The 20,373-nt window shown below is 35.6% G+C and overlaps 1 protein-coding gene across 1 annotated transcript in view; it reads right to left on the reverse strand.

Moving 5' to 3' along the window:
• Positions 1-20,373, reverse strand: part of LOC150091531 (GTPase Era, mitochondrial) — a 242,211-nt gene that overhangs the window by 19,880 nt on the left and 201,958 nt on the right. Inside the window, exon 10 of the mRNA XM_090384396.1 lies at positions 1,555-1,635. Within this exon, the coding sequence (XP_090240522.1) occupies positions 1,555-1,635 (81 nt within the window). The remainder of the gene's footprint in view (positions 1-1,554; positions 1,636-20,373) is intronic.

Here is a 20,373-nt window from a genome sequence, read left to right on the forward strand (position 1 = left end):
AAGTATACCATAGTTTAATTGTATTTGCTCTCTGTGCAATATCTACCCAGTTAATAGAGGCTGTGTAGCACCTTCAGGCATTGTAATTTCCTTACCTGAAATTATAAACCCATTCCTTTGCCTTTAACTACTGCTACCTCTCTCTCTCTCTCTCTCTCTCTCTCTCTCTCTCTCTCTCTCTCTCTCTCTCTCTCTCTCTCTCTTCATCGTCCACCGTCTAACTCCGTGATCACTTCCTGCTACTGGTTCCTGTACTGTCAGCCCTATTACATCATCTGATTCATGGGCGATGATCAGGTCTAGAGTATTCCTTTCCCTGACATGTTGATGCAAATAACAATCATCTAGATAATTTAAAAATTTTGTCTCCCATGTGGAGTTTCCTTCCCATTTGCTCCAATCAATTGGAAGCAAATTAAAATCACCCATAATATGACATTGACGCTTACTTGCCCATCCCATTCCAACATGTAGAGGCTTTCATCATAATCTTCACAATCACCTTGCCTGTAGATTACCCCCACTCTCATTATACCTTTGCTTCCAACTATCTCTGTTCTTCAAATTGCAGCTGCTGCTGTTCTTCAAATTGCAGCTTCTGAAGATTAAGCACCTGCAAAGTGATCTGATTGAGGTGTACAGCCTTGATTGGATTGAATAAGCTGAATGTGAATGGCATTCTTTCTCTTGCTGTTAACTACACATGAGGGGACATAAATTTAAGTTGAGGAAGGAGGGTTGCAGGATAGATGTGTGGAAGTTTGCCTTCAGCCAGCAGGTGATTGATTGTTGGAACAGGTTTCTCTCTGCTGTTGTTGTGGAAGTGGAGGGTTTGAATAATTTCAAGAACTGGAGAAATTCTTGGATGGTTAGTATGGGAGAAGTGTGTAGTGCTTTTTTTTCGATGGATGCTATATAAGTTTGCTTTCTTGCATCATTTGCCACTACTACTACCAATAGCTACAAAGAAGTTTCCTGTGTGCCATGAGTGCCTAGGAAGGAAGAAATGAAACAAGGTGGAAATGTAAGGAGTTTGGGAGCATTAATCTGCATTCAGAAGGTTGTTTTGAGGTGCATAATACCAAAAGAAAGTATTCAAATTTCATTTTAATAGTGTTTGTTTGTAACATTGTGACACTGTTCTAGAATTGAACACCCCCAGTAATACTTTTTATATGCACCAAAATGTGAAAATTTTATGCGTTATAGGGTTTATTTTCTTTTAAAAAAGAAAATAAACCCTATAAATGCATAAAATGTATATTTAACACCACTAATGAGGGGGTTAACATGTAATTGAATGCATTACACATCTCTTATTTATATTTTAATCAAGTGATTTGCCAGCCATAAAAAAAAAAAAAAAAGTTTTATCAGGTAGAAAATAATGTATTGTCAACTTAAATTAAATATGTCAAAAGAACTTAATTTTTCTTTATACATTTTACGCAAAATCTGTACACCATCCAGAAAAACCATGGCAATTAATTTCAGTTTAATGCAGTTAAGCATTGGACTTCTGTAGTTACTTATAGTAATGACATGTATATTTACCATATGATATGGCCTTGTAGCTTTTATATTCATAACAATCCTTAAAAGTCCTGAAGGCTCAAGTTTCCATATTTCCACTTCCTAGAAAAGATATAATTTAAATAAAATAAGTTAGTTAATGTATGCAGTGCACTATATTTCAAGTATGTTAAATTTTTTTTCTGAAATTAATAGAAGTGAAAAGTAAAGTAGTTATTTCCCTATCAATTAATTACTAAGATTATAACTTTATAGAACATTTGGTAAAACTGTATTTTTACATTCTTTAAACTTAGTTGTTCAATTTAATTACAACTATATAATATTTATTAAAGTTCTCCCATATACTTTTTTTAAAATTCTCTTTTCCTATATATATATATATATATATATATATATAGATATATATACATGTATCCCTTGACAAGCAACACCACAACATTCATGTGTCTTACATATGTAAAGAGTACATGGAGTATCTAAAGCTAACAATACTATATTAAAACTACATTTAATCTATGAATTTCTTTTTTACATACAAAAAAAAAAAAAAAAGGAAAAAAAAAGAAATAACAATTGCTAGATTTCTATTTGTTCGATTTATAAATTTGTAGTGGCTCAAAAAATATTTTTAAAAGGCCAAATATAAAATTTTGTGGAAATCCATCAACTGTTTTTACATACAGACAGAAAGATGGACAGACCTCAGATTCAGGAAAGTTGGCTGGTTAGGGGTTTTATGGCTCATGAGCATCTAAGCCTACAGTGTGACAAGTCAAATGATATAAAATAAAAATTTTATATAATATAAAAGTTATAACACATAAAACAATAAGGCACTTAAAATTAGTTAAATTAACAAGTTAAAAATTTGAGTATATTTGACACATTGTGATTATCTGATTTTATTGGATAATGACAATGTGTCTCATTATCTGATTTTATCTGTTTGTGGAAAAAGTACACAAACACTCTTTTGAGCTGAAACCTAAACTCATTGGCCAATGACCAGGAACGAAGGTTATCAATAGCTTGTTGTGGTTGTCATTCAATAACTCTCATGTTGCAGGAGTGAAAAAAAAATTACTAAAATCATCCATACAAAGAGGACTATTTACTGATGGAGGAAGCTATTCTGTAATAATCCTTGGGAAACTCCTCCTCCTTGGTTAAAAAAAAAAAAAAAAAAAAAACTGGGACAAGCTAGATTTAACATGAACTTGGAAGCCATTTTGATAAAAAAATTTCTGATAAAAATAGGAAGATGACCTCTAAGACAGATGGATAAAGGTTCTTTTAAAACACCACGTATGAATGCATCATGAATTGATGTTTCCAATCAAATCAAATGATCCAAAGTGGTCTGGTTTTTGTTTGGAAGCCACAGTTTCTCATTGAATAGTCAATTACTTCAAGGTAATATATAAAGTGAGCACTAACCATTTTTTCCAAAACCTCACGTAAACAACTAGTCAAAGCAATGAGGCAATAATTTTGTTAAGAATTTTGAGGTTCTTTCCTGGCTTTGGGAGTGAAAGGATGATCGCCCATACGCCAAGAATCGGGAAACTGATCCTCCAAATAAATTCAGTTATAAAGATATAGCAAAAGCTCTAGAGAATTTGAAAGTATTTTATAATCTCATACTGTACGAGGGGGGGGATATCAAAACGTTTGTATACCCTGCCCTAGATAAAACATCAGTAGGAAGATGCTGTTTTTAATATAAGTTGTCTACACAGTTAATAACTCCACCACTGTACACAGAGGTGGAGCCCAGAATCTGAGGAAGGATGCTATGGTTGACAAAGTGGAGTATCGAGCAGTGATCAAGTTCCTGCATTTGCAGGGCAAGAAAGCTCAGGAAATTAATGAAGAAATGAAAGCTGTGTATAGGCAGAATTGTCCATCCAATGACACTGTAAATAAGTGGAAATGGGAGTTCCAGTGTGGTCGTACAAGTGTCTTTGACGAGCCAAGAGAAGGCCACTGACATCCACAGATAGTGAGATGGTTGTGAAGGTTGGCAGCTGGTGCTGAGTGACAGACGTGTCACAATTCAATTCATTACAAATGCAGTGGGAATTAGTTATGGGTCTGCCCACAGCATTTTACATAACCATCTGCACATGTCTAAGGTCTCCATACGACAGGTTCCAAGATTGAAGATGCCTTTGCAGAAGCAATGTTGAATGAAATGTTCTTGCCAACTGTTGGATTTGTGTAATGTGGACGATGAGAATTTTTTTGATCAGTTGGTGACAAATGATGAATGCTAGGTGTACCAGTATGATCTGCTTTGATTCGTCTCAGTAAGTCATCAACGAGGTGGAATTGTGGTTTCAGGAAAAAAGTGGGGACTTCTATGATTAAGGCATTAAACAACTGATCCATAGATGAGAGAAATGTGTTACTGTACATGGAGAGTACATAAAAAAAGGATTAAAGTTCCTGTAAAGTTTCACCTTCTAGGGCTAATATTTCTAGGTAAATGTACAAACCTTTTTGATACCCCCTCATATAATGTCTGGTCCTGCAGTGCTGGCCTTTGTGGTAGCAAGTACAGTGCTAATTCCTGAAATATCTGAAAGCTGTTGATTCACTAAAGATAAAGAATGAGAGTTAATAGGAAGGAATGAAGTGTGCAAATAACTAAGGATGTTACAAGTTATTTTTGCTTTAGAATCACTTACAATAGCTACCTCTTGTGGAACCAGCACTTTACGCTGAAGGGATTGTTTGGTGTTGAAGTGGCCAGTTGAGAACTCAATGGGTCCCCATTTTAATTCCTTTGAGGGCATCAACTCCTTTCACGAAGTGCTCATAAGAACTCATCAAAACATAAGGTTTGCACTTAATTTCCTCACACTCTTTGCACTGAACATACAGAAAAAAATCCCATTCCAGATCACTATGCAAACATCAAACAAGTATTATTGGTAGTGATTATTCATGCATTAAGAATCTACAGATAAAGGACCCACTAGGTGGCAGTGATCACAGCGTACTGATGTGGGATTTACTTAAAGATGTAACTACCATCAGGAGTACAGGGAAGGGTTTTTATTTTTGTAAAGGTGACTACAGTGATCTCAAACAGTTTTTAACTTCTATACCATGGGACCAACTGATGATGTTACTATCAGCCAATTCTAAATGGGAAACATTCAAGGAATAATGAGACTTGTGGCAGAGAAGAAAAATGCACAGGATGATTTATTAATTTTCAAGAGACGACACGGAAACCTACAGCAAAGTATACACTAGCCTGCAATCTCAATAATAAGGAGAATAGGCAAGAAAGGCAGATAATGAGAAGTCTAGCTAAGAATGCAAAAAAAAGTAGTGAAAAATTCTCTGCGTGTGTTAATACTGAAAGGGATGGACCACACTGTTCAACTAGATAACATAACTATTAATGATCTTGTTTGGTTGCTGACATACTGAATAAATATTCTGCATCCCAACTCATACGTGAGGAAGTATTTAAGGATGTGGAAGTATAGCAGAAGTATACCAAGTTATAACTGAGAGGAGGGTGAAAAGAGAAATTTTTGAAGCTAAAAGTGAATAAGTCACCTGGATCTGATAGAATCTATCTAATTATATGATTAAAAGAAAAAAAAAAAGAGAGAGGTAACAAACCTTTAGCCATAATTATGAGTGCATCTTTGGGCTTAGGGTGGGGGGAAACTCTACAGATTGGAGATGTGCAAATGTCTTCCCTGTTCACAAAAGGGCCAAAATAATAGAGTCAATGTTTAAAGAAATAATGCAGTAATCTAGTTATCCATAAATTCAGAAATCACATCACAGATTTATTAAGGATAGACCTTCTCTGATTAATCTAATTAGCTACTGTGACAGTAAAATTTAAATGTATGCAAACATTAATTTTTCCATCATGTACTTTGATTTAAATATATGATGAACCTTTGTAAAAATCAGAACAGGATAGCATTAGGAGCAAGTTATTGCTGTGGATAATGGGATGGTTAAGTGGTAGAAGATACTTTTTTTTTTTTTTTTTTAATGGACACTTCTCTTCTTGGACTAATGTTATTAGTGAAGTCTCTTAGGTTTCACTGCTGGGCCCCCTTACTGTTATCAATATTTATTAACAATATTGATAAAGATCATATCAAGCTATTGTTTAAGTTTGCATTTGATACAAAGGTTTGCACAGTGGTTAATGTCAGGAATCAGGATATTCTACTGAAACAAGGCCTAGGAAAATGAAAATAATGCAGATTGACTGAGAAGTAGCAATTGAGATTTAATTACCACTTCATCTGGGTAAGGATAATTCCAAGTGCAACATCTAAATGGGAAGCACTGAGGGAAATATAGAGGTTATTAGGTTTCTTATACCAACTGAAAGATATACGTACCAAATGGGGTGGTACTACATTCAAGGCAGAGTGAAACAGACCTGGGGATAATTACATCTGAATTGAAGTTCTGAGCCATGCAAACAGGACACTAGAGCAACTTGGAGAGTTATGTCAGTGACATACAGGAATTTTGCAAGCAGGGACAATGGAGGTGATTATCCCATTGTATAACCCCAGGGGCTCACATCCAGGGTCCAGAGATGGATATCATCATTCTTCTCTTTCTTGGTGATTCCCTTCTACTTCTGACTGACTGATTGACTGACTGACTGACTGACTGACTCACTCACTCACTCACTCTCGGGGTAATTCAGAAATTTTTTTTTGGTTGGTGTAGCATAAGCCTCAGGCTTCCTTGCATCATATGGCTGATAATAATAATAAGGCAACCTTTAGGCCAGAGGTTCCCAAACTTTGTCGGTTCACGGCACCCTCAGTGTCCCGGTAATTTTTTCACGGCACCCCTAGGCCAAAAGAAATATCTAAAACAGTGGTTTTCGACCTTTTAATATATACCTATGTAATAATTTTATTCTTTATATAGAGGCACTAAATAAAGATCAATTATAGATCACGACAAAATTAAAAAGATATGGTACAATAGATACTGTACATCATTTTATAATGAAATAAATGTATAAATTTCAAAAAATAAAAATAAAATAAAATAATAATAACTTTAAGTAACTTAAACCAAAATTACACGGCAACCCAAGAATGTTGCTGTGGCACCCCGGGTGAAAACCACTGCATTAGGCCATATCTTGAGTACTGCATACAGGTCTGGAATCTTCATTTTAGAAAGGATGTTATTTTATTGGATTTGGTGCAAAGAAGAGCAAGAAGATTAGAGGCACAAGACAGTACTGTTACCAAGAAAGGCTTTAATATTTGAAATTAGACACCTGTGAGAAGACTTAATTAAAGTGTTTAAGGCTTTAAATGGATAATGTAAACTAAATGCTGATGGCACCCTTATTCTTCCTTTCTTGGATGACACACATAAGGGGATATAAATTGAAACTAAAAAGGATAGTTGCAGGACAGACATGCAAAAATTTGCTTTCAGATAGAGTAATTGATAAGGAAGGCTCATAAATTCTTCAAGAGTACATACAGATTAGGGGGGAAGGAGTTTTTTTTTTTGTCTCATACTGTATAAGCTGGTTTCCATGCAACTAGTATTTTTTTTTGTGATTTGTATGGAGTGAACAGCTGTTTGGAAGAAAAGTAACGCCGAGAGCGAAAGAGAAAACCAAGTTTTTTAGATGCAGAGGAAGCAATATTTGTAATGTGCTTGTGCCAATTGAGATAAGAAGTCAGGGTAATCCCCAAAAGAGATAATGTCATCTTGCCTAGAAATCAGAGTGTCACCAAAGATAAGCAGAGGAGCAGAAGAATCCTTTTTGCGAGATATAAGACAAGACTGAGTTTTAGAAGGATTGAAATCAACTAAGTTGTCTTTGTCCCACTGGAGAATTACCTGGAGATCGGCATTTAAGGAATTGGTAGCAGATATTCCAGAAGTTGAAGCTGATTGAGCAGGGCAAAGTTTCTCAAAATATAAAGTGGAATGCAATGTGCTATCATCAGCAAAACTATGGATAAGATTTCCAGTCATTGGACGAAAGTCATTAATATACAAGAGGAAAAGAGTGGGGGAAAGAACTGAACATTGGGGGACACCAGCATTAGTGGAACAGTTAGAAGACAGAGAGCCAATCACCCTCAATGAGCGATCAGAAAGAAAAGTGAATAACCAATAACAAAAAACAGTTGGCAAACCATAAGATGGGTTAGGTTTTATTGGCGCATTAGCAACTAAGGCTATAATGCGCCAAAACTAGCCATAAGATGGAAGCTTGTTTAGGAGACCTTTAGGCCAAACACGATTGAAAGCCTTTGAGATGTCAAGAGCAACTGCTTGTGTTTTACCAAACTTTTCCATTGAATTTGTCCAAAAATGGGTAACATAAGCCAGAATATCACCAGTGGATCAACACTGATGGAGTCTATACTAGTGATCATTAAGGTAGTTTAAGAGTTGGCGGTTAACTGATTTCTCCATTACTTTAGAAAGAGTAGAAGTAATTCCAATGGGACGATAACTGGATGGGAGGGATTTGCCACCCTTTTTAAGAAATTGCTGGATATGAGCAAATTTCCAAGCAGAAGGAAAAATATTTTTGGTGAAAAAAGGCGGCAAAGAACAGGAGTAAGTTCAGGAGCACAGGTTTTGAGAACAAGTGAAGAAATACCATCAGGACCTGGAGCTTTCTTAGCATTAAGATTCGTCAAAATCATTCTGATGGAAGACCACAGGAGGCATTGAATGGAGCATGTTGGGAATGGTGGGAGGTGTTTTACCAAGATCATTAATACAGGAGTTGGAAGAAAAATGGGATGCTAGAAGGTCAGCTTTATCCTTGGCTGAAGTGACAACAGAACCAACTGGTTTTGACAAAGGTGGGAGCAGAGATGGGCAAAAGTTGCAGCCAATAGCTTTGGCAAGAGTCCAGAATGCTTGTCTAGCATTATGGCAAGAAGCAAGTTTTCTACTCTTAGCCTGCTAAAAATCTAGTTTGGACTGATTAATAACTGCTTTACAATTGTTGCGAGCTTTGGTGTAGGCAGAAAATGAAACTGAAGATTTGGAAACAAGCCAATTACGATACTCAATGTTCTTCTCTTGAACAGCCTTAGTACATTCATTGGAAAACCAAGGTTTAGATAAAGGACAAGATTTTAAAGTGGAGTGTGGAATAAAGGATTCCATTCCCACAAGAATAATTTCACTAACATGATCTGAGCAAACGTTGACATCAGAAGTTTTGAAACAGTAACCCGACCAAGGAAAAGAAGAAAAGAAATCTCGCAGGTCATCCAATTTTGCATTCTTGTAATGCCAAATAATACGAGGTTGGGAATAGCCATGAGGTAAAGGCTCCATTGGAGAAAAGACAATCACCGAGTTGTGATCTGAGGTGCCTAAAGGACCACTCACTTTGACCCTGTACTTAGAAGGGCTTCACGGTTAGAAATATCCGGGTATTCTTGTAGGTAAATGAACAATCTGTGCAAGGTCATTAGTAATTGCAAAAGCCTCAGCATCTCGACCAGCTGAGTTGGTGTAACTAGAAAACAGAAGCCAGCTGGAGTTGTGAACATTAAAATCACCAAGGAAAATTACCTCACTGTTAGGAAAGTTGGACTGGAGAAAGTAAAGTTGAAAAGAGAGGAAGTCAAAGAGCTCCAAGTGATTAGTGGAGTTGGAAGAACAGTAGAGACAACAGATGAATTTGACACAATGAGGTAGAGAGATTTTAAGCCAGAGAAGATCGAAAAGAGGAGATTCCAAATTACCAAGTCTCTGACAGGGAATATCGGAACGGACATATTCCTTTACAAATTGTGAAATTTGTAAAGGAATCATAGAGTGAATAATTTGAGCAACTGAGATGAGCAGTGGTTGAATCAACCGATAAGCGAGATTCGGTCAGAAAAACTACATGGGGTTTGGCAGACTGCAAGTGGAAATGGACATCATTGAGATAAGAATTGAGACTACGTATATTTGTGAAATGAACTAGGAAGTATTAATCTGGTATTAATAGTAGTTCTAACTGAAAAACTCTCTAGCATGACAGACAATGTATTCTTTTATGTAAATTAATGTACATGGCCTGATAGACTCAATTTTGATTTTGGCATCAATTTTTTTTGGATAAGTCATGCTATATTCAACACTATATACTGATCATGATATAATTCTATTTTCCTCAAAAAAAAAAAAAAAAAAAAAGGCAGTCCCTAGAAACATATTTTATTGATATAATGGCTATTTCTAGGAGGGCTGTTCAATAAGGAATGATCATAATTTTTTTTTCCACAATATACCTTTATTATACATTCATCTTTTTAGCATTAGTAGTGGAATATGATGCAAAAAAGCAATCTTATACAGCAACAGACAAATAAAAAAAAAAAACCCTTCCCATTTCACTTATCCAATCACACCAAACATTTCTCCAGTTCTTTCTTGAATTCATTTAAGCTAGTGACAGATATTTGTTCCAGCAATCAACCACTCGCTGGTTAAAGGCAAATATCCGCCCATCTATTCAGCAACTGTCTTTCCTCAATTTGAATTTATGCCCCCTCAAGAGAGTAATCTGGGCAGGAGGAAGAATCTCATCAGCATTGCACTTGCTCAAACCATTCACAGCCTTACACATCTCCAGGTACCTAGTTGCCAGGCGCTGCAGTTTAAAGAACTGACACCTTTCTTGGTAAGGGCACTCCTTTGTTCCCCTCACCAATATCATTGCCCTACCCTATATTCATTCCAGCAGCTCGACATCCTTTTAAAATGAGGCCCCCAGACCTGTATGCTGTATTCCAGGTTTGTCCTGACCATTGCCTTTTACAAAGGAATAATCATCTCCTTATTCCCACTAGCAAAGTTCCTGTATATCACTGACAAGAAACCATCAGCTGCTTTAGCAGCCTGTCTGCACTGCTCTGAAAACTTCATATCTGACTTGACAATTACCCCCAGTTTTTTCCATTCGCCAATGTCCTGATTGTAGTACTGCACAATTGGTAGGGTTTTCTGCCGTTACTGCTACCCATATGCAATACTTTGCATTTCTCACAATTTTAAAATTTCTTTGTCACTTCTCAGCCTATCTGCCCAACTTTTCTAGATCCAGTTGCAGCAGTGGACTGTCATTAATGTCATTAACAACCCTGCCAACCTTTGCATAATCTACAAACTTCAACATTACGCCTGATATACCATCAATATCTTTGATAAATATAGAAAACAACAATGGGCCCAACACCAAATGCTGGGGGACTTCACTAATAATATTAGTCCTTGAATGGCAGTATCTATCAATTACAATTCTCTGTCTTCTCCTACTGAGAAATTCCTTTATCCATAGCAGCAACTTGCCCTTAATGCCATACTGCTTCAAATTGTACAGCAGTCATTTATGTGCAACGGTATCAAAAGCTTTCCTGAAATCCAAGTATATGATATCAAAATTACTTTTTGGATCCGGTTCCTCTGTAACAATATTGTAGTATCCAATCAAATTGGTCAGACAAGATTTCCCCTGAACAAACCCATGCTCTGTCTGAACTATAATGGCAGTCTTGGCTAGATGATCCTGCACTGCTGCTTTAACCAGTGACTCCATTATTTTCCCTGGAACAGAAGTTAAACTAACAGGTCTGTAATTACTCATGTCGCCCTTTGATCCCCATTTGTGAATTGGAGATACAATTGCACATCTTCAGTCTGTGGAGACCTCTCCCAAATTCAAGGATACTCTCATAATTATGGCTAACAGTTTGCTTACTTCCTTTGCTGCCTCACTTAATATAACTGGATAGATCCTATCCACCCCAGGTGCTTTTCTTATGTTTAACTTCAACAATTTTTCCTCCACTAAATTATTTTCCTCCACTCAATTCTGCTCAATTATTACAAATTTTTACAATTATTACAAATTACAAAAAACCATTTAGCTCCCTGTTAGAGTGTGATAAACAATAAACATCTGGCCTTCACTTTTCTACAGAATTCCTCATGTATGAATGCAGATGCAAAATACTCATTCAGTTTGTCAGCTATCTGAGCAGGATCACCAACAGTCGAACCATCGATATCAAGCGGACCAATCTGACTCATCCTCTTCCTTCAAGAGGATATGTAAGTAAAGAAGTCTTTGCTGTTTTTCTTTGCATCCTTTGCTAAAGATTTCTTGTAATCTGCCTTCGCTTACCTAATCTCTTTTGTGACTTGACTACAGACAAGCTTATATCTACCATGGCTACTATGTCAGCTGATAATTTGGATGCATCCTATGCATTTTTTTTTTCCCTGCCACAAGTCTCATTAGTTCATCTGACATCCATTTAGGCCTAAACCTTGAACAGTACAGCTAGGTCGCGATTGATGCGAGTTCAAATAACGCGATATTCGATTTAGTGCGAATTGTATAAAGATACCAGGTTGCGTTTAATGCGAAGCAAAATTCAGTTAATGCAAGGCTAGCACAGCTAGCCTCGTATTAGACGATTAGCCTTGATTAGTCTCACATTAGATGCTGCTACACTTGTTTATCTTCGCATGTGCATGTGCTACTGCCTGTTGTAATATACGTTACTTTTCGTGGTTTGTTTTAATCGCTTTAAGAAGTGCCCATAACAAAATGGACAAAAGGAAGATTCCTTCAGATAAAAACACTACGGGTGCAAAAAAGAAGAGGCTCGTTATTAGATTAGAGCAAAAAATTGATGTGACTGAACGACATGAATGCGGTCATAGCAACTCTAAAATAGGACGAGATGTCGGAATTCCTGAATCTACGGTATGGAATATTATAAAACGCGGGGAAAATAAAAGAAAAATGTAAAGTTGCATCAGCCTTTTGTGGTTTGCAAACATCTACAAGAAATAGAAGTATTACTGTGATAGAAATGGAGTGGTTTTTAACTGTATGGATTGAGGATTGCAATCAAAAACGCATTCCCCCTTAGCAGAGCAGCCATTCAGACAAAAGCTTTAAATTTGTTTAAGAGAGCGAAAGAAAAAAAGAATGAAGTAGAAGAAACATTTAGTGCGAGTGCTGGTTGGTTTGATCAATTTAAAAATAGAGTTTAGCTGCATAATGTTAAAATTACTGGCGAGGTGGCCAGTGCAGATGACGATGCAGCATCTAAATATCCTGATGTTTTAAAAAATAATAATCGAAGATGGTGGATACACTGATCAACAAATATTTAATGTGGATGAAATCGGTTTATTCTGGAAAAGGATGCCTTCCAGAGCTTACATTTCTAAGAAAGAAAAAACTCAACCTGGATTTAAAGTGTCTAAAGATTGCCTAACACTTTTATTGGGAGGTAATGCTCAAGGCGATTTTAAATTGAAACCGATGCTTGTTTATTGGTCTCCAAATCCTCGCGCTCTAAAAGGCTACAACTGTAGATCACTTCCAGTTATTCCAGTATGGCGATCAAATAAGAAAGCATGGGTGACCCAAGCTGTGTTCACTGACTGGTTTTCAAGCTATTTTTGCCCAGCTGTTGGAAAATATTGCAAGGAAAGCAACATTGCATTTAAAGTTCGACTAATTTTGGATAATGCTCCAGGTCATCCAACTACACTCTGTTCATTATGTGAAAATGTAAAAAACATTTTTTTGCCACCAAACACATCTTTGTTGCAGACCATGGATCAAGGTACCATCGCAACATTTAAGGCCTACTACATAAGAAAAACACTTGAACAGGCAATTGCTAAATCTACAGGAGATGATGCAATTTCTTTAACAGAGTTCTGGAAAAATTATAACATCAGACATGCAATAGAAAATATTCAGCATGCTTGCCAACATATAACTGCAAACAACATGTGTGGAAGTGCATTTTGTCTCACTGTGCAAATAGTAGTGGTTTCGAAGAAACTGTTATAGAAGAAATAACGAATATTGGAAGAGAACTTGTATTTTATGAACTAGAAAATGATGATGTTCGGGAACTGCTCAATTCATACTCGGAAGAATTGACTGATGATGATCTCCTACTTTCAGATCAACAAAGAGCATTTGAAGAAGCCGACAGTGCCAAAGAATGAGATAATGTGAAAGTGAAGGAGTTCACTCTCAAGGAATTCGAAGACATCTTTCGAGCTGTGGAAGTCGTGAAGCAAAAAATTATGGATGTTGACCCTAACCTCGATCGAAGCATGCAAATTCACCGAGATGTGGATAAAGCATTCTGCATCTACCAGCATACGTATGAAGATTTAAAGAAGGAGAAAACAGTTCAGTCTACATTGATAAAATATTTCGAAAGACAGATATTTAGAATTTTTTAATTCTAAATATCATTCCTAAAGTTACCTTTAGGAATGATATTTAGAATTTTTTTTGTTTTTATTTTGCTTTCTATAATTACAGTACTATGACTTTGTTAATAATAAATTTAAATTATAAGTATATTCTTTTTATTCTTTACTGTAATATTTCATTAATAAACATATAAAAATTTATGTTTAAAATTTTTCATTACCTATTTTCATCGAGCTGGAACCAATTACACATAATTATAACTTCGAATAGTGCGAATTTGAATAATGTGACTACTTCATGGGATTCATTAGTTGCGATCTAGCTAATCGCGACCTAGCTGTATTTATTATTTGATATGAAAAGCCTAGTATCTTCCAAGATTAATTTCTTTAATGTTTCTCATGTAGAATTTGTAGTGATAACATCATCAGTTGATCCCGCTGTAGAGAATTTAAAATACTGTGTGAGACCACCACAGTGACTTTCATGAAAGCAAATCCTCTTCCCTTTACCCAAGATGGTAGTTACATCTTTAAGTAAACCACATATCAATACACTGTGATCACTGCTTTAATATAAGATATAAAATATAAGATCTATATTTTCTGTAGAATGTTTCACTGTAACCACTCTCCAAAAATTTATACGAATATAAAAACTATCTTAAATGAATTCTAAACACCTGAAGTTGGAGCTCCTTGACCTTCGATTCGGGGTGTGTTAGATCATAGATGTGTCTTTGGGTGTTTAGAATTCATTCAAGATAGTTTTTATATAATCATTCAAATTTTTGGAGAGTGGTTACAGCGAAGTGTTCTCCAGAAAATATAAAGGTAATTGCTCTTATTGTATTCTTAAGCAAATTCTTAATGCATGAATAATCGCTGCTGATAATCAGATCAAGGGTATTACTTCGCCTGATTGTCTCACGAACATGCTGCCGTAGAAAACAATTATCCAATAACAATATGAAAGCCTTGCTAGGGTGCATGTGACCAACACACAAGTTCCGGTCAATTTCATACCAAACTGAATCAACACTACACTGGCCACCCATGTCAACTGGATGCACTGCCTTAAATTTTGTGTTTCCTAAATAACAGCATAACCCCTCCGTCCTTCCTATCTTGGGTGTCTTCTTTGTACACTCCCCAAATTCAAATTCTGCATTCCATATATATCTGTATGACATCACATCTCTAATATCCCAACAATACATGCCTTTGATGCCTTTGCTGGTGTTAGGGTGCGCAAGTGAGGCACTTGCCACAGTTTCCACCTAAAATAGGCACTGCTATATGCACTACTGCATATATATGTGTGTAAAGATACAATATGAATTAGGCACCTTTCCAAGGTTTTGCCTCAGGTTCCACAAAAGCTAGTCCAGCCCTCAAGTATACATGCACCTGTTTTATTCTTAGTTACCCTAATACAGTCCATGTATATAATTGTTCCATGATGACGCTCAGCAGTTCTTGAAATCCCCAATTTCAAGAACTGCTGAACTGCCAATAGAAGCAGCACAAGAATCACTTTCACCTCTGCCTGTGGCTATAGTAAATCTATTAGTATGTATATCCCCCTCAACTAGAAGTTTCTCAACCCGCCTAACACTGCCTCAGTAGCACAACAAATATTCTTGCATCCCTTCTATTTAGCATATGGAAACAAACCCTCCTGTTAACAAACAGAGATTAGACTGAGAAAAATTCTACTCTAAGCATTGCACAATCTTGCCAGGGCTGAATTGATTGACTATGCTCTCATCACACATTCCCTTGTATCGTGTCTGGGCAGAATTGCAGTTTCAACTTTTTCCATAACTCGCGTTTTTTTTTTTTTTTCTTTCAACATTGACCTGTACTTGTGAAGTAAGTCTGCAGATCTCCTCTTAATGTCATTAGTGCCCAAGTGTATAACAATATCACCTTTTGTGCCTTTGAAAGATGATATCTGCTCTATGTCATCAAGTTTTGCTCCCTGGCAGACATACTCTGGTTCTATTTCACCTATCCTTTTTGCACAATATATTTCCCATTTCCCTGACAACAGAGGCACCAACAACAACAACAACTAGCTCCTGAGGGTCTAGCACTTTCTACTTTGCGGATTGCCTCTATATTGCTTGATGATCAAGTGCAAGCTCTGGCATTGATGTGGGCAGCTGAGAGCTTGATGGGCCCCCAAATTAAATCCTTCGAGGGCATCCATTTCTTCAATCTCTCATAAAGGCCCATAACAACACTGAGTTGGTGCCTAACATCCTCACACTCTTTACATTGGGCATACACAAAGACATTCCTCCTTGGCAATATCATGTCCAGTAGCTGATAGCTCCAGAATCAAACAAGCAGTACATTTCATAAGGCTGTGATTCAGAGGACAACCATCACTCTCACTTCTCCTAAGAGCCACAGCACTGCCACTACCTTGAACTCTGTGCTTTGCTGCTCTGGTCTGAGGTACAATTTTGGTTTAAATTCAGTATCATTAAAAATTCTACACTAAACTTATATCCTAATGCAGTAATAATACTATGCACCGATTACTCTATGAAGTTTACGTTACTGAATATACATATATGTGTGTGTTACGGTAAATTTGATTAATCCGATGATTATGAATAATTACCGGTTAATATGTATAATCGCCAATAATATTAGAGAATTTAATAAATATATAGCAATTTATTAAATATACTGGTCATTTTACATATTCTCCAGCACTCACTGGTGTATTTGATAAATAGGACAGAGAAATCATATGAATAAAACGAAGGGAAGTGCTTCTGTGCACTGTCGAGCCGACTAGCCGCTTCTAAAACCTCTAATATACCACCATTTAGTTAGTGCAGCGCTGTTGGGCTGAACGAGAACGACCACTGTGTCTACATTTCTACCGTTTAGTGCAACATACAACAACACATCAGCATTTAGTTAGTGCAGCGTTGTTGGGCTGAACTAGAACAACCACTGCATTCTTACCGCTTAATGCAACGTTGTACTTATAGATAAAGTTAAACGTATTTAGTTTATGTCCATAGGTAAGTTTTCTTTGAAAAACAATTAGAAATGAACATGTAATGAAAATTTTTATAGTTTTCTATAAAACTATAAAAATTATAAAACTATAAAACTATATAGAAAATTTTTTATAATGAAAGAAAAATATATACAGCTGATAAATTACGTTTTTGCACTAAAACTGAAAACCACAGGGAAAACTCCAGCAGATTACCAAAGACTCAAGCACTATGATATAATTAAAGTAGGTGATTGTAATAAATTGATTTATCCTGTTTAACCAAAGCATAAAATATTATGTCTGCACTGAGGAAATTTTTGATACAATACATAATATTCATATAGCTATTGGCCATGGGGGAAGAAATCGGATTATGTATGAAATTAAAAAAAAGTATAAAAATATAACCGCTGAGTCTGTAATGGTATATTTAAACTTATGTGAGCCTTGTCAGAAGAAAAGTAAAGTTCCTAAAAAAGGCTTGGTGGTTAAGCCAATGGTGTTTAACAAAATGAATAGTAGATGTCAGGTAGACCTGATTGACATGCAAAGTCAGCAAAACAAGGGATACAAATTTATTCTTGTATATCAAGACCACCTAACAAAATTTGTACAATTGCGTCCCTTGAAAAGCAAACGTGCTGAAGAAGTTGCTTATGTTTTATTGGATATATTTACTATTTTTGGAGCTCCTTCTATCCTTCAAAATGATAACGGTCGTGAATTCGCAAATAAAGTTATCGAAGAATTATGTTCTTCTTGGGAAGAACTCAAAATCGTACATGGTAAACAGCACAGCCAGAGTCAAGGTTCTGTCGAACGTGCAAACCAGGACATAGAGAATATATTGAGTATGTGGCTAGAAACTAATGAAACACACAACTGGAGTGAAAGATTACGATTTGTTCAATTAATAAAAAAATAGAGCATATCACCAAGGAATTAAATGCAGTCACTATGAAGCTATGTTTGGTTCTCCCATTAAAATTGGCCTCAAAACCTCATGGCTACCCAAAGAAGTTGTTAATTTAAAAGAAGAGGAAGAACTAGAAAACATAATGAAGAAATTTAAAAATGATCATATTATAGAGAAGGAATTAAATATTTATGATTCTGGAGAGACTGCAGGAGACACTAGCATAAAGAGTATTGAAATTGAAAATGACAATATAATGGAGAACGTTGAAGAGAATATGGAAAATGTTGAAGAGAATATGGAGAAAGTTGAGGACAATATGGAGAACGTTGAGGAGAATAAGGAGAATGTTAAAGAGAATAACAAGGACTTGGATAATATTGTTGCAAATAGGAAAACAAATATATAGAAAACGTAAAATAGTAGAAGAAAATCTTAAAATACAAGCTAAAAAAATATGATAAAAGTGTCTAACAAAAAATTTCCTACTGGAAAAGTAGGCGATACGGTACGTATAAGAATTCCTGATGTTGACAGAGCCAGAAGTGACCCAAGAAATTGCTTGGCAGTTATTATGGATATTGACAATAGTGGACTATATAAATTGGGTACAAAGAAAGGGAAATTGGCCAACGTTTATACCAGAAATGAGTTTTCGATATGCCATGAAAAATTATAAGTGTCGCAGAAGTTCCAGACTAAGAATTATATTTGTGGGAGTGTGTTAAGAAGTTTTCCATATTTGGTGGTCAAGGTTATAAAAATGTAATTGTAAAGGAAAATGCAACAGTAATAAATGTAGTGGTAGAAATAGTAACAAACTGTGCAATTCAAAATGTCATCATAGTTTATCTTGTAATAATAAATAACATTAAACTTTGATTTTTTTTTTTTGTATTCTGTTGGCATCTAATTTCAATTAATTAATATTACCAGTAAGCATTGGAGATTATTCATAATATCTGGTATGTTTGATAAATTAAGCATATTCTCCAATATTACTGGGAATTATACATAATAGCCGGTAATTATGTATACTTTCCAATTTATCATATTGCCCGTAACATATATATATAAATGAATAATGGCTTTAAAAGTTTGAATGAAATAAAAAATAAAATAAATTACCTGTTTTATATATATATATATATTTCAATATCTTCTACCAAGTTTACATTATATGAATTACGTATCTAAAATCAAGTTTAACTTATATGTATTATGCTATTATGTTATTTGTAAATTCTCAGTAGTTATAATAGATAATAAATTTACCCATCTATTACCAACTTACGTGATTTGAACTCTCGAGTGACCTATTTGCGATAATATATCTACACCAAATCACCGATACTAAAAGCACTACGAACATTGACGTCATACGTTACAGAATACGTAATAAAGTTATTAAAACATATATTTATTGCTAAAAATTATAGTTTATAAGCCTCTTCTAATACTGATTATGTGATAAAGCTATGTAGAAGCCTCCACTATCTGCTATATCAATCAATACTAAAACAATGGGGGCAAAATTCAAACATTCTTATCGATACATTTTTTTTTTTTTAAACAATTACAAGGGACAAGTTAATCATGAATTAATTAATCATGAATCAGGAAATCACAAACAAATACTACACTATTAATTTTAAATCAAAAGTTAAATAAAAATAATTTGAAATCAATAAATAAAGTTCCACTTAGTGTCTATGTAAAAATTTGTAGTTGGTCATCGTCAGACTTCATTTTTCTGCTTTAGGGATTGCAATCATAGCATACAGTGAGCAGTAACAGAAAAAATTTAATCTTGGAAGCTACTAGGCTTTTCATACCAACAAAGAAATATTGTTCAAGATTTAAGCCTAAATGGAGGTCAAATGAACTAATTAGACATGTTTGTTATTTCGTTTTTAGGAGCATTAGCAACTAAGGCCACATTGCTCCAGGATATGTGATGGTCATTCTCTGACCTTTCTGCATCCTCTGTATTTGGTGGTGATGGGCTCGAACCCCGATCTAATCAAGAAGCGTGTGCTATGCACTGCTGCTCCTTCCCACCTGGCTATGGAGGCGCCTCAATTAGACATGTGACAGAGAAGAAAAATGCATGGGATACATATAAATTAACATGTGACACAGAAGCCTATGATAGATATAAGCTGGTCTGTAACTAAGTTACAAAGGAGGTTAGGCAGGCGAAGGCAGATTACCAGAAATCTTTGGCAAAGGATGCAAAGAAAAACAGAAAAGAGTTCTTTACTTATGTAAACTCTAGAAAGAAGGGGATGAAGCAGATTGGTCCACTTGATATCGATGGTTCAACCGTTGATAATCCTGCTCAGGTAGCTAACAAATTAAATGAATATTTTGCATCGACATTCACACATGAGGAGTTATTCAGGAAGGAGAATGCCAGAGGTGTATTCAACTCTAGGAGTAAGGTAGATAATCTTGTAATAACTGAGAGTAAAGTGGAGGAGAAATTGTTGAACATAAACACAAAAATAGCACCTGGGGTGGATGGAATCTATCCAGTTATATTAAAGGAGGCGGCAAAGGAAGTAAGCAAACCCGTAGCCATAATTATGAGAGTTTCCCTGGACTCAGGGGAGGTACCCATGGACTGGAGATGTGC

This window comes from Mastigoproctus giganteus, chromosome 1 (genome assembly GCF_048544385.1).
Source record: "Mastigoproctus giganteus isolate SK-2022 chromosome 1, ASM4854438v1, whole genome shotgun sequence".
Classification (NCBI taxonomy): Eukaryota; Metazoa; Arthropoda; class Arachnida; order Uropygi; family Thelyphonidae; genus Mastigoproctus; species Mastigoproctus giganteus.